General features: G+C 48.0%; 3 protein-coding genes across 3 annotated transcripts; 1 reads left to right on the plus strand and 2 right to left on the minus strand.

Moving 5' to 3' along the window:
* The first annotated feature begins 6,447 nt into the window (after positions 1 to 6,447).
* LOC131290774 (ubiquitin-conjugating enzyme E2 H) lies at positions 6,448 to 7,121 on the plus strand. The gene has a single exon (XM_058319949.1). It carries the CDS (start codon positions 6,462 to 6,464, stop codon positions 7,008 to 7,010), a length of 549 nt encoding a protein of 182 aa, XP_058175932.1. The 5' UTR covers positions 6,448 to 6,461; the 3' UTR covers positions 7,011 to 7,121.
* Positions 7,122 to 8,893: 1,772 nt separating this feature from the next.
* Positions 8,894 to 10,887, minus strand: LOC131291108 (trypsin alpha-3-like). The gene is made up of 4 exons (XM_058320299.1): positions 10,768 to 10,887; positions 9,564 to 9,836; positions 9,364 to 9,477; positions 8,894 to 9,277 (listed from the first exon to the last, which is right to left on the minus strand). The coding sequence occupies exons 1-4, from the start codon at positions 10,885 to 10,887 to the stop codon at positions 8,894 to 8,896; spliced, it is 891 nt and encodes a 296-aa protein (XP_058176282.1).
* Positions 10,888 to 11,282: 395 nt separating this feature from the next.
* LOC131291109 (trypsin eta-like) lies at positions 11,283 to 13,008 on the minus strand. Its single transcript, XM_058320300.1, has 4 exons — positions 12,865 to 13,008; positions 11,975 to 12,250; positions 11,771 to 11,884; positions 11,283 to 11,690 (listed from the first exon to the last, which is right to left on the minus strand). Exons 1-4 carry the CDS (start codon positions 13,006 to 13,008, stop codon positions 11,283 to 11,285), a joined length of 942 nt encoding a protein of 313 aa, XP_058176283.1.
* Between the last annotated feature and the right edge of the window lie 288 nt (positions 13,009 to 13,296).

The raw sequence follows: 13,296 nt of genomic DNA on the forward strand, positions 1-13,296 counted from the left end.
CAGGCATGGTAGAAAAGCGCGCTTTCAAATGTAGCGTCCACCCACACACACACACCCTGGTACCGATCAACGCCGTCAGCAGAATCCTTGCGCGAGGATCACAACACTCGATCGCGTCGTTTCGCTGTAAAAATAAAAGAACGCAGCACACAAGTCACGGGTCTTGTGCAAGGATCAGACACTTTCCCCGTCCATTCGTTTTTCGCTTGCCTCGGAGGAAAACTGCGCAGTGAAAGTACCGAAATTACGCACCGGTAAGACTGGCAAGGAAGCTGGCGAACACACACGATGAAACTTATGACAGCGTACCAAGCGTGAAAAAGGCGTGCACACAGCGCGAGCGTCGAAATGCAACTAAAGACCGTCCTGCCAAACGCAGCTGCTTCCAGCAAGCACCGCACCGAGATGCACCGAACTGACAGCACCCGTGCTTGCTTAGGCATGGTTAGGCAGCGGTGTCAGCGTTCATTGAAATTATTAATTGGCTATTTAAATTGGGGAACAAACTGCAGTTTCCATGGAAGCAAAATGGTTCACAAAAGTACATTTTAACCAGTCAACCAGAATTTATTTAGACCCTAGTGTAGCGCATTTTGACAAATAGTCGACTGAAAAAACAAAGCATTGTTTATAGTCCGGGTACTGTGGTTTACTTTTTAAACAATCGTCATATTGTAATCTCGTGAATAATACAAAAGGTCAGTTCCAAAGTAAATAAAACAAAGCCATAAAACAGTAGCTAATAAATTCAAATACACCAGATTGTAGCTTTAAAATTGTTTCGAAGACACCTAACTCTGACGCCTATGTTAAAATTGAATAAACATTGAATAGAATAGTCAATAAATGCGGTTGACAGCAAATCTTCTTTTAGTCAACCGTATATAATTAAATGTGCAGTCATCCTTCGTAGGGACTAGGTGGTTGTAACCACAGCCTAAGCGGTTTGCTTCAAGCTTTGAGAAAGCTATGAACGTTAGCTTTCACTCGTGCTGTCAATTTGGGTGTGCTTTCAGCGCGAACATTGGTGCCGTAAACTGATTCTTTTAAACGATTTAGTAATTCAGTTATTTATTTTATCTTCCTTTTAGCTATGATGCTACACAGATTTCTGCACAGATTTCTTTTTTAATACCTTAAAAACTATCATCCACTTTCAAGCAACGAAGCTTTTCGGTGCCAAGTTCGTAACTTGACATTTGAAAAAGCTTTCCGATTGGTTCGATGTACGTTATTACGTTGTCTCAAAATGTTTGCTTCTATAAATGTGAATGGCGCCCCACTCAACAAGGGTATGAGGCGTACAAAATTTGTTCATTTTTACAACGCAAATTTATCAAACAAGCGAAATTCACCAAGGAAGCGAATTCGGTTAGCAGAGTTACATGACGTTTGGCTTTCAAGGGACTGAACCGGCGATGTAAACGCGCGCGTCGTAACGCAAATCGACCGATCCGTAACGCCAGTCGTAGTATGCGTGAGCTGTGTGCAGCTGCGATGAATTGTAATCTATTTTCATTTCGTACGTTCAATAGGTCGGCTGCGTCGCGATACGGTTGCACGAAAGAAAGGTGGTTTCTCTGGCCCCCTTCGAGAAACCATCTGTGTGTGTCCAGCAACGCAAGGTCGAGTGTTTTTCGAACTATATTCTAGGAAGTGCTAGATTTTCCTAGTGAGTGCACTGATTCGGGCAGCGAGATACGTTCATCTATCAAAGCCTTGCGACAGGAGCAACCATCAGCCTGTGCTGCAGCCAGCGGTCGGAGGAAGTTATAAAATAGACTCCAAGGAACAAAGCATCAAACAAAACTAAAAAAAGAGCAGGAGCACTGCAACGTAGGAGTAGCCTGGCCTGTGCGAAAGGTAAGCCCGAACCTTTGTTATCCCTCCTGAACCCCACGGACTGGAAGGCAATTGTAATGTGCTTTACCACGAATGAAACATGCATGAGAAATGGCAGCGAGGACTCGGACATTGCAACGCCACTAACGATGTTTTCCGTCAGCTCAAAACCGCACCATCCTCTGGTCGAAGGGAAGAAGGTTCTTTGCTACAATTCGATTGGCAATGGCCAAAAGCAAACGATAAACCAAAATCATCCCCCACATCTCCTTACTAGATAGTTCAGATAGTTCAGGCGAGAAAAAACCATTGCTGCCATTATGCGTGTGTGTGTATCTGTGAGCGAGTGTGTGCATGCGTGTGTGCAACAGCTATCTAGGGGGGTAAAATGTTTTCCCATTTTCGACGTGTTTTCTGCCGTATAAACATCGCGAATCACCCGTACCGTATTTTGCGTGCAGCACCCTCGGGAAAAGGGTGCGATACTGCGTCTTGGGTTTTAAGCGATTTGTGTCCGAGAGTACCCCTCCCGGGGTGGCTGCTCTCTGGCAACACCATCGCCCGTTGCGGATTCCTTTGTGCGTGTGTTCCTATTACGTTGCACGTTCAAAGCTCGTCCAGTAAGACGAGCGCTCCAGCCCACCAGTTGGGTTAAATTTGGCTCTAAGCACGAACCACGAACGCAAGCCATTACATTTCCGAGCGAAGAATGTCGAAAATGAAGGATTTTTCCTCGCCATCATAAACAACCCACCAGCCAGATAGCGAAACGGTTCCGGAAGTGTATTATGGAACAATGCAAGGCCTTGAATGTAATGTCTCTTCTTTTTTTCTTTTTGTAGTGTTTCTCGATTCGAAACAAGAAAATTTCATACACCGTTTCCCGCTGGCTCATACAAAAGCATTCCGGAGTTGCTTCAGCGGAAAACAGACAAATTCACTAGGGTTGGCAGTGTAGCCGTCAAAACCAGGCACAACAACGGTGGTGGTGTGGTATGTTTTGGGACGAAACTGTTTAGAAAATCAATCCCATCGTTATCATAGATCGAACGCTTTGTTGTGCCTCAAAGGTTAAACAATATGATTCGCCAAAAACCTTGAGAAAAAAAGGCTGCAACGGGAAGAATGTGATGCGTCAGATGCGAAGCCGATGCTTAGCAATCAGCTGGCGCACAAGGAACCAGCAGTTGCTTCCCGACGAATGCACAGGCACGAATTGAAACCGCTTGTTTCAACAAGCCCTCGAAACGGTGTCCCGGTGAGGTATGTCGAAGATGCGGTCACGATCGATGCTTGCTCTCTGCGCTCGGGGAGGTGTAATCGGCAGCCACCCTCGAAACACCCTTGAAACCACCTTGCAGGATAGAGATGCATCACCGTTTCGAGCCGAAGCGTTGATTTCGTTGCGTGATTCGCGAAGGACCGCTGAGGCTGGGGAAAGAGGGCGATGCCAGAAGGGAAGCAGGAAGGTTGTAAAGCGATCACTCTGTACAGCCTTTGCTGGACCAATGTTCCTTATCCACGAGGTGACACTTTCCTTCGTCTGTCGTGTGGGGGAAATTTTATAAAACCATCATAGTAATTAACCCCTTCGCAAACTTTCTTCCAGCATTCTCCATTACATCGTTTATGATGGATGTGCATGTGCTAAGTCACACTCCCCGCTACATTAAAAAAAAACTAAACTACCCCCAGTCGAAGGCATTGCGATTAGCGAAGACGATATGCCCGTTCCAACCGATTGCAATTGATTGCAAGGTATACATTTGTTTAAATTAAATTAAAGTCACCGTCGGATGCGAAAGTGACTGCACCGATGCGTCCCGTGCAAACAAACAAACAAACACCAAGAACGGTCAACCTGCTTCTTCAGCCCGGAACAGCGACACCCACAAAACACCCACAGGGAGACGTGGGTGATTGGGTTTCACTTCCCTGGCGGTTAGCCAGCGGCGAGCGGCGATCAGCTCTACGGGTTTTACTTCGTACTTGCTTTTTTTTTGTACGTCGGATTCGTCCGCCTTGTTTTGCAACAACATTCTGCGATTCTAGGGCAGCACGCGAGATCGAGCACGGGCCTAGGGGGGTGGGAGAATAAAATAAAACAGCAAAAGCGGACCATCCCACAGTCCGGCATGGCGCTTGTCCACCGTTTTGTTTGTTTACGACAAAGAAAGCAACGCAACCAACGTCGCGCCCGTTCGCGGAAAACGACTGCAGCTTTGCGGAGTGAAGCTGTAGGTGAAGATTTCCATCCAGCGACCACTACGTTTGACCGAGCCGCCACGTTACGCTGGAGATTAGCTTCAGGCACCAGTCGCCGTACCGTTCGACGAAACGAAACACCGTTTAAAGTCGATGATTGTCGTGTGATGCTTGTTCTTAAATTAAGGTTGGCTAAGGAAACGTTCTCTCGTCACTTGAGCGGTTGAAAATAGGTACGCGTTTTTAATTAAAGCTGTGTCAAGCAAGTGCTTGTAATAAATTCGACCGAATCACGTTAAGCTCAAGGATTGTTAGGTAGATAAATGTTGTTGACTTCTACGGTAAAGGAAAGCTCGAAAGAATGTGTCAAGCGTTAATTTGAAAACATGGATTCTCCAAGGTTAAATTCCTAGGTGTTAGGTATGGCAGCATGACAATATCATCTAACAATTTGTGCACCATGCAACACATTTTGTTCCTCTTTTTTGGAGCATTTGCTGTAACTGTAGTCGACTGCAATCATGTTCATGTTGATTTTAGTAATTTACTGGCATATTTATGTAGTTTTTCTTGGGTCTTTTGGACCCTGCCGAGAAGTAGGTCCAGCATCGTCGGTTCGTGATGTAGCAAACGGACATTTTGACATCTTTTACCTCCGCCCTTCTTCCGTATCTCGCGAAACTCCATTGTGGCCCGTTGTTCGACGGTCTGGTTCAAACGTGGCTGTATGTGTGTGTGTGTTGTGTTGGGCTCATCTTGGCAACCTTCTCAGTCCGTTGGGCGTGCAAACAAACTCTCGAGGGCGGATGTCGTCAAAGCTCGCCCTTCTTCGCCCCGGGTTTGGTTATCAAAGGACAGGCAATAGGGCGTGCGGTGGTTGGGGAGGGGGTGTCTGCTTTTTTCGTTTAGCTTTCCTTCTCGGGGAGCATATCGGAGCCGATGTTGTGGCCCAACGGTCTGCTCGGTTTCATAACGCTCTTTGTTGCACTTCCTTTGTTGGCTGTTTTTTGGTCGATCAAATTCGAAAACATCAGCTTCGCATGTGCAAACACCAACAACTGTAGTATAAAATGACGTCGCTCGGAAAAGTGTATGTAAACGAGAAAGGTAGGGATAGCGGGAGTGGGCGGAAACCAACAAAAACCATTCGAAAGCAACCAGCTAGAAGAAGGAGAAAAGCTCCAAAATAGTTTTCCTCTCGGGAAATGCTTCTGGCGTACGCGCACTCGCGCAACCAGCTGGAGCTGCCCGTCTCTTTTGACCACCACGATATGTGTCCACTCACACACCATCAGTGGTTCCGCGTTGTGTATGTGTATCGCGTGCGAGGTCACTATCGGATGGAGCTGATATGTTAGTTTTTCCAACCCCCCAACCCCCATCCCGTGGTGTGGGGTGCTGTTTCCGCTGCTACGTTCGCTGCCTGCACGACAATTTTCTCGTTTCCATCGACGATGGCGACGCTTCGCAACAGCTGATTGCGCAGGCGAAGGTCTACACACGAGCGGGATCGCACAACACACTGTCCCTGTTCAACGACGGACAGCTTATGCCACCAGAAGCATAGCCCCATATGCGGATATGTGGTTGTGTGCTTTGTTTATGTTTGGTTCCCCCCAACCCTCCCCACCCACAATGCTGCACGAGTCCGCGCGTTGCATCACCAACAAACGATTCACCTTCAAAGGCGTTTTGCTTTGGTGCGATTATTTAGGTTTCGAATAATGTGTTTTACATATCATTTCATCAACGATCGTTCATTTTAGTTTCCTTTTACCATCACCACGAATATATTAATGTTTCGTAGGCCTCATCCCTTGTGAATCGTCCGTTTCTTACAAACAGGTTTTGAACCTCACGGTACCACTTATTTTATCATGAATTATTGGTTCAATCGATACCTTCGATTTCTTCAAAGCTAAGCAACAAGCGATAAAAGTCATTGTATAAAAAATCACCCATATCTAAAACAATTGAAACTATTTGTTTTGTATGCTTGACGATTGGAGCAGCGAGTTAAATTCAAGAGCGACTGTTATAAAATCAAGTTAATTGGAAAAGAAGCACACGCAAAAGATGCAGACCACGTTACTTAGCATAGAAAGCTGTTCTTTTTTCTCAAAATGGCTCCTGGTTTGTGGCAAAATACGTTGGCAAAATATCAGACGAAATGTTTGAAACATAGTCTACTAAGTGGCGTAAGGATTTACTGATTTTTTTAAATGTTATTTGATAAAAAAAAGCCTACGGCAAGGTATATAAAAATAAGCATATTGCATAGTCCCGCTAACCATAATTTCGATTGTCTTTTTTGCAGGTCACTGCCAAGCCACACACGGCAGTCGAAGGGAAGCCGTTTATTTACATTTGAACAATCCGTTGGGTGGTGGGGAAGCGCGCGTCATCCTGCAGCAATGTCGTCGCCCAGCGCAGGCAAGCGCCGTATGGACACGGACGTGATCAAGCTGATCGAAAGCAAGCACGAGGTGACCATCCTCGGCGGGTTGAACGAGTTCTGCGTGAAGTTCTTCGGCCCTAACGCGACCCCGTACGAGGGCGGCGTGTGGAAGGTGCGGGTCCATCTGCCCGAGCACTACCCGTTCAAGTCGCCCAGCATCGGGTTCATCAACAAAATCTACCACCCGAACATCGACGAGGTGTCCGGGACGGTGTGCCTGGACGTGATCAACCAGGCGTGGACGGCGCTGTACGATCTGTCCAACATCTTCGAGTCCTTCCTGCCACAGCTGCTCACCTACCCGAATCCGGTCGATCCGCTGAACGGGGACGCGGCCGCCATGTACCTCCACAAGCCGGAGGAGTACCGGAAGAAGGTGGCCGACTACGTGCGCCGGTACGCGACAGAGGAGGCGCTCCGGGAGCAGGAGCCGGTCGAGAGCTCCGACAGCGAGAGCAGCATGTCGGACTTTAGCGAGGACGAGGCGCAGGACATGGAGTTATAACAACGGCTACCTTTACTACGCGTTTTCGACAGCATTAACCAATCGAACTCGGTCCAACTGCATGCACCGCCGCTACCGCCGCCGCCGCCGCTGCAGCCATCATCGCGGGCGTCGCACTATCACCACCATCACCACCACCACCACCATCGTAATCACCGTCACCAGCAGCAGCGGCGACGGCGGCAGCAGCTGCAGCAGCACGTGGTACCGCCAGGCAAGCAGCGACGGTGCTACCGCCTTCGCACTGCGCTGTGAGCCAACCAACCAACAGCCAGCCAGCGCCAGCAGTCTTCGACCAAGGCCAGCACCAATCTCCTCCAAATTAACCGTGTCTTCTTTCGCTACCCACTAATTTCCATAGCAACATCCGGCCGACGTACGAAATGTTTACCCCATGCTCCACGTGAGAGCTTCAAATTGTTCTTGCGTGCTACAAAATTTTCAGTAAGCAATGTTTTTTTTGGCAACAGGCAGACCGAGGCAAGCTGCTGGCGTAGGCTATATTTCGCACTCACACACACACGCTGTTTGGGCCGAGTTCACCTTCTCCCTATCCTCCCCGGGTTGATATACGAATGCAATACGTCGTTCAAAACTAATAACGTTTTATATTATTATTTTTTGTTTAGCGTTTATAAGAGTCTTTTACTTCTAGCTGCTGGGTTTGTCCTAGCAGACGTAGAATAGGTAGTATAAGGAGAAGCAATAATGCACTGTTACAGCGAGAGTTTATGAGGAACAATAGGGAAATGAGATACGGAGGCAAAACCTTAGAACACAAACGAACGCCAAATGAGGAAATTCATGCACGCGCAATATCAACGAAAGCCATAGCCGCCAACAGACACCTAGCGTCGGCGTTAGTCGTCCTTTCTGCGACAGGCAGGATCACCCCCACCCAGGGGATTTCACCCCGGGGAAAAACCGGGGTGTTTTGCTAGAGCAAAGCAGTAGTAAGCGAGTGACAAAAGAACGTCTCAGAGCGGAGTAAAGAGAAGCGCGGACATTGCTACTCATGCCAAGGGGGTTTTTTGTTTTGTTTCGCAGTCTGTCAACTTTCTCACTCTCCCTTCCCCGTCGCTGTCCTCGATCGATCGAGCGAAATATATGTACAGGTTTAATCATCGTGATCCGCAAAACCGTTTACGAATGGATAGGCGTGTTTTTTCTCTTAATATCTTGTTTGCTTTTTAATTTACAATTAGTCTTTTTTTTTGTTCGTTTGCATCGTGTGTGTTATAATTAAGTCGTTAGGTCGTCGTCGCCGTTGAACGCAATTCATAGTTGCCACACGCGGAAAAGTTTCACTCTCCTGGCGCGTTCGAATCGGTTCATCCGCGCGGGAACGAATCTTTCGGGAATAGTTGAACATGAGCGTGAGCAGAAACGAAACAAGATTTTGCGATGCACTTCTACTGGAAGAAACCTAATCTTGAAACACAAAAACACAGAATTTTCATTATTATATCAGATAGAGCTATTATGAGTATGGAATAATATCGCTACAATTAGTAGGGAAGGAGGAAGATTATATACACGGTAGCAATCGACAGGATACAAAAGTTAAACGAGTCATAATAACGAGAATTCCCCGATATGGTGATGATGCATTAAAAAAATTATGAATTTAGTGATCGTGTGAAGGGTTGAAGAAGCGAAAGATGTACTCACATAAAGAAGGGATGAGAACAATATATATATATAAATAAATTAATAAATATATATATATACATTATATAGCAGGAAGATAGCTCCTCAGCAGTGTTTGTAATTTCCAGATAAAATTCAATAAATAATTGAAAATTAATTACCCTATTTTGCTCAGACTTTGAGGTGACGAAACTATTTGGGGAGTGGATATAATTAATTTTATTGCTTGTAAATCATTTTAGGTATGCTGGCAGCAGTAGCAGTAAGGCAGCCAGAATCGAAACGCTAGATATTTGCGGTAGAGAAGTTCGGCCCGCCACCGTAGGCGCAGCGTTCACGGTGATCCACTCGTTGTAGAAGGCAACGTCGGCGTACACGCCGGGAAAGTCTTGCAGACCGCACTCGAAGCCGAACGAAACCGTACCTACTAGCAGGCCGTCGCACACCAGCGGTCCGCCCGAGTCACCCTGGCAGCTGTCCTTGCCCCCCTCAAGCTGGCCAGCGCACAGCATACCGGGCATGATTTCACCATTGTAGCTATTCGTCGCGTTGCAAACGGTCGTGTCGATGATGGTAATGTTGACCGCCATCAGATTCGCCGTTGAGCCCGGCACACCCTGAACAAACGAGAAGAGCGCAAGCATGTGGAAATGGTTGTGGATGGGGATTTTGTGGCCCTTTGGTGCGCATGTTTGAAACCTACCGAAACGGTGGTGCCCCAGCCTGTCACCTGGCACGCGGTACCGACCTCCGGCGTCTGCGTAACCCTGGTGATCGGCTGCAGCGTGGGATGGGCCGACGGAACCGCGGTGGTAAGCTAGAGGGCGGATTAAACACACCGTACACACATCAATCATCCACTTTGTTTAATGAAAACCCATAACCCGTTGCAGGTTGACTTACGTGCAGCAGCGCGATATCGTTCGTGAACAGCTCCTCATCGTACTTCTCGTGGACGATCAGCTTCGCGATGTCGCTGATGAACGTATTGTCCGTTTGCACCAAACGCTCGGTGTGCCCACCGACGACGACGAATAGGCTCGCCGGGAATGTAAACCCGTCGTCCACCAGGCAGTGTGCAGCGGTCAGCACGAGAGACTGCTTGATCAAACTGCCGCCGCAAATATGACCCCGGCCGAAACCCCTGTCTTCGTATGCCTTTAGCCGTAGGGAAACCTTTTACCGGGGAAAGGGCGAACAACGTTTTGTAAAATAGTAAACGAAAGCCGTGATGATTTTAGACAAGGCAGAACAGAATGATTTTAGACAAGGTTAAAAATAAGCGCCACCATCCATTGCCTATTATGGTTCATGTAATTTAACACCTACTTGACAATTCTGCTCTCAATTTCTGCAGATAAAAGAACACAGTATTGACCTATACGGATATTCCACGTTATAAGTTAAAAATCAGTTTTGTTATACTTGATATTATATGTAATTATAAATTGTCTAAACCAGCCGATTACGGGCAATTCAGGGCCTTTTTGTAACAAGTGGTGAACTACAACTTCAGACATACTTTAACAAGTAGAAACAGATGGAATAATTTCTCTTAGCGCTAATTGTATGCAATTTGAATGTATCTACTTAAACATACTAATAACATTTAAAACCATAGGTTAGACTATCCAAGGCACCGAAAATGGAACGCTGCCATAATTGAGCTGCATGTTTAAACATTGATTTGAGATACGTTGAATCATACGAATGTCGAATGTAAAAACGAATGAATCATACAAAGAATCCGGTCACCATTTGATCGCGTTTGTTTTCAACACTTAAGATTTAATAGATAACCGGAGCACGTGTGTTTTTTAAAAAGAATTTGGCACGTAGCAACGATTTAGATTGGAAAACTTGAAACTAGAACTATGCGGGCCGATTGTGAAATGTTTATTGAATAGTGTCTTTCGGGCGTATGATTTTAAGGATATAGATGCACACATATTTACGCGTGTCACACAATTGTTGCACAGATAAGCTCTAGTAGAGCATCTCAGGAGTTAAAATCGTTGCACAATTTAAAACACTGCGCAGGTGCAATCGCAATCGAAACACAAACACTTGATGAAACTCCGGCTCGTCACCGTTGGCACCTTCCTACCTGATGGCGGGTGCTGTCGGCCGGTGCCACAAATCCCCCGATAATACGCGAACCACTGTTGGTGTCAGCTGCCGCCCGGATTGCGGGCAGCACTAGAATGGCGACGATGGCCAGCGCCATTGCTTGGCAGGCTTTTGGGACGTACATGTTTATTTTCCTTCTACGGGTGGATCGCGACTGGATCGTGCAGTGAACCGGGGCGCTGTAGTTATACTCCCGGCTAAACCAAGGCTTCGATTATGCGCCGACACTTGAAAGCTATCTCGTGCAGCGTAAGGATGGGATTGGGGACACGTGCCCGATTGATTGGTTGTTTGTTTTGCGGTTGGACGATTGAGTGTGGTCATCATGTGGATGCAACCGGAAGCGTAGGACACACATCGACGGTTGGTTTGCTCTTGTCATCAGTGTGTGGGAAACCCCCTGATCCACTCGGCAGCGGAGAGCGGAGTGAGTAGAGAGCACGAAAAAATACATGAACTCGACTGGTTATGGCAGTGCATTCACGGCTTCGTTTATTGCTGTGAAAACTGCTGGTGCAACGTAAATCCGACGACGGTGAGCAGGAGAGACAGGCTGCCCGTCAGCAGCGGCGGACCACGGCCGTTCCCTCCCGGGGGACGCGGCGTGACGGCGCTGTGATTCAGCCCGACCCAGGTGCGGTAGTAGGCCACATCCGCGTACACACCCGGGTACCGGGCCCGTGCACACTCGACTCCATGCGACACCACGCCGACCAGCAGCCCGTTGCAGACGAGCGGGCCACCCGAGTCGCCCTGGCATGCGTCCAAGCCGCCGTTCATGTCACCGGCACACAGCATGCCATTTCCGATCGAACCGGCGTAGCTGCTCAACGCGTTGCAGGTCGCCTTCGCTATGATGGATATGTTGACCGCCAGCAGCACATCACTCGAGGGTCCATTCTGCGAATGTGCAATGAACAAATTGTGGTCTAATATAGTACACTGCGATCCCATTGAAGCCTCCCTGCCAAGCTACTTACGTAGTAGGTGCTCCCCCAGCCGCTCGTTTGGCAGCGCGTATTATTAGCTGGGACCTGCGTGGTCATCGCAATCGGCTGCAGTGTCGGATGCCCGCTCGGGACATTCGAAGCTAGCTGTGGACCGGAAAAAAATAAGAAAAAAGAAGCGTTACTCCCTCGGAACGTCGGGACCACGTTTGCAACTGCGTATCATATCTGACGCACCATCAGCAGGCCTACGTCATTGAGGAATCCGCGCGAGACGTAGTTAGCGTGCACCACGACCTGCCTCACGTCCCGCACGACCGTGTTCGCCGTCTGGACGGTTCGGTTGATTCCACCACCGACGACGCGGAAGTAGGTGGCGGCACGCGCCCGATCAAAGTCATCCACCAGACAATGCGCAGCAGTGAGCACCGTGCCCAAGTTTATCAGGCTTCCACCGCAGATGTGTCCCCGGCCGAACTGGATCTGGTCGGCCGATCGCGCCCGTACCGAAACCTGCGTGTAAACGATAAAAGAAAAGGGTTATTATAGCTTTAACGATCATTAACCGAAGCGGTTGCATGCTCAGACTGTTTTTCATTTATGCCGAAGCCACTCAAAGCAGACGCTGGTTCGAGTGTTGGTGACACTTTAATCCTATCCCATCGAATCCTCATCGCAGGTGATTGCTCCTGTTTGTTCAAGCTTATCACTCGCAAATCGTTTATCGATTGTTCACGTGGCTTAGAGAGTGCTCGATTATTGTTCGACCCCATTGAGACTTTTGCTATTTCAAATCCGAAGCTTCGCATGTGTTTGCTCTTTCCATGTTCAAATGAAGATCATTCTTCGCAAGTTTAATAAAACATTGTACTTCACTTCTAATGGTTTTGGCAAGGTTTAGCGAATTGAAACAGCACTGTACAAAAGGCACGGTGGAGCGTGCAGGCGATGAGGAGCAAGCAATTACAACGCGCCGTGAGTGAACACTTGTAATGCCCACTTGTATCCCATCATACGGTGTCACAGGGTACAAGCGCCACTGCACAAGCAATTAACTGGTTCCTTTTTTTGGTTTTTACTTCGGGTTGCACAGAAGCCGTTGCGCCACGCCTCTCAACCCGCATTACCTGGTGTTTGGTGGATGATCCGTCGACCGCTACTCCACCCACGATGCGAGATTCGGACGCCAAGCAGGGTGTCTGCAGTGTCACGGCAAGGGCGAGCACGATGAGGATCGGAAAAACTTGACCGCACCGTCTGTGTGATGCCATTTTCGCGATGGTTGATGGTTGGCACGCTGCAATGTACGTCTTTGTCCAAAGCTGATGGAACCGAAATGTTGGCGAACGCGAACGGGATCAGGGCCAATTGCCCTCGGTGACGGCTTGCAATGGCAGTTTGGGGCTACGATATCGATGTGCTGCTCAATCCTTATCGCTTTGTATCGCGCGAAGCCGTTATCAACCCATGATTGCCTGCTTTAGGTGATGGACGAGACCTTCCACTCTGTCACCTGCGTATGGGAGAGGCGTGAGTCACCGATTGTAGACAATTGGGGC

Source organism: Anopheles ziemanni, chromosome X (assembly GCF_943734765.1).
Source record: "Anopheles ziemanni chromosome X, idAnoZiCoDA_A2_x.2, whole genome shotgun sequence".
Lineage (NCBI taxonomy): Eukaryota > Metazoa > Arthropoda > Insecta > Diptera > Culicidae > Anopheles > Anopheles ziemanni.

Coding starts and splice junctions, on each gene's coding strand:
- LOC131290774 (XM_058319949.1), top strand. CDS start 6,462: ATGTCGTCGCCCAGCGCAGGCAAGCGCCGTATGGACACGGACGTGATC.
- LOC131291108 (XM_058320299.1), bottom strand. CDS start 10,887: ATGGCGCTGGCCATCGTCGCCATTCTAGTGCTGCCCGCAATCCGGGCG. Junction 9,837..10,767: donor CCGACAGCACCCGCCATCAG/GTAGGAAGGTGC, acceptor CCCCGGTAAAAG/GTTTCCCTACGGCTAAAGGC. Junction 9,278..9,363: donor GCTGGGGCACCACCGTTTCG/GTAGGTTTCAAA, acceptor TCGTTTGTTCAG/GGTGTGCCGGGCTCAACGGC.
- LOC131291109 (XM_058320300.1), bottom strand. CDS start 13,008: ATGGCATCACACAGACGGTGCGGTCAAGTTTTTCCGATCCTCATCGTG. Junction 12,251..12,864: donor GATCATCCACCAAACACCAG/GTAATGCGGGTT, acceptor GTTTACACGCAG/GTTTCGGTACGGGCGCGATC. Junction 11,691..11,770: donor GCTGGGGGAGCACCTACTAC/GTAAGTAGCTTG, acceptor GCACATTCGCAG/AATGGACCCTCGAGTGATGT.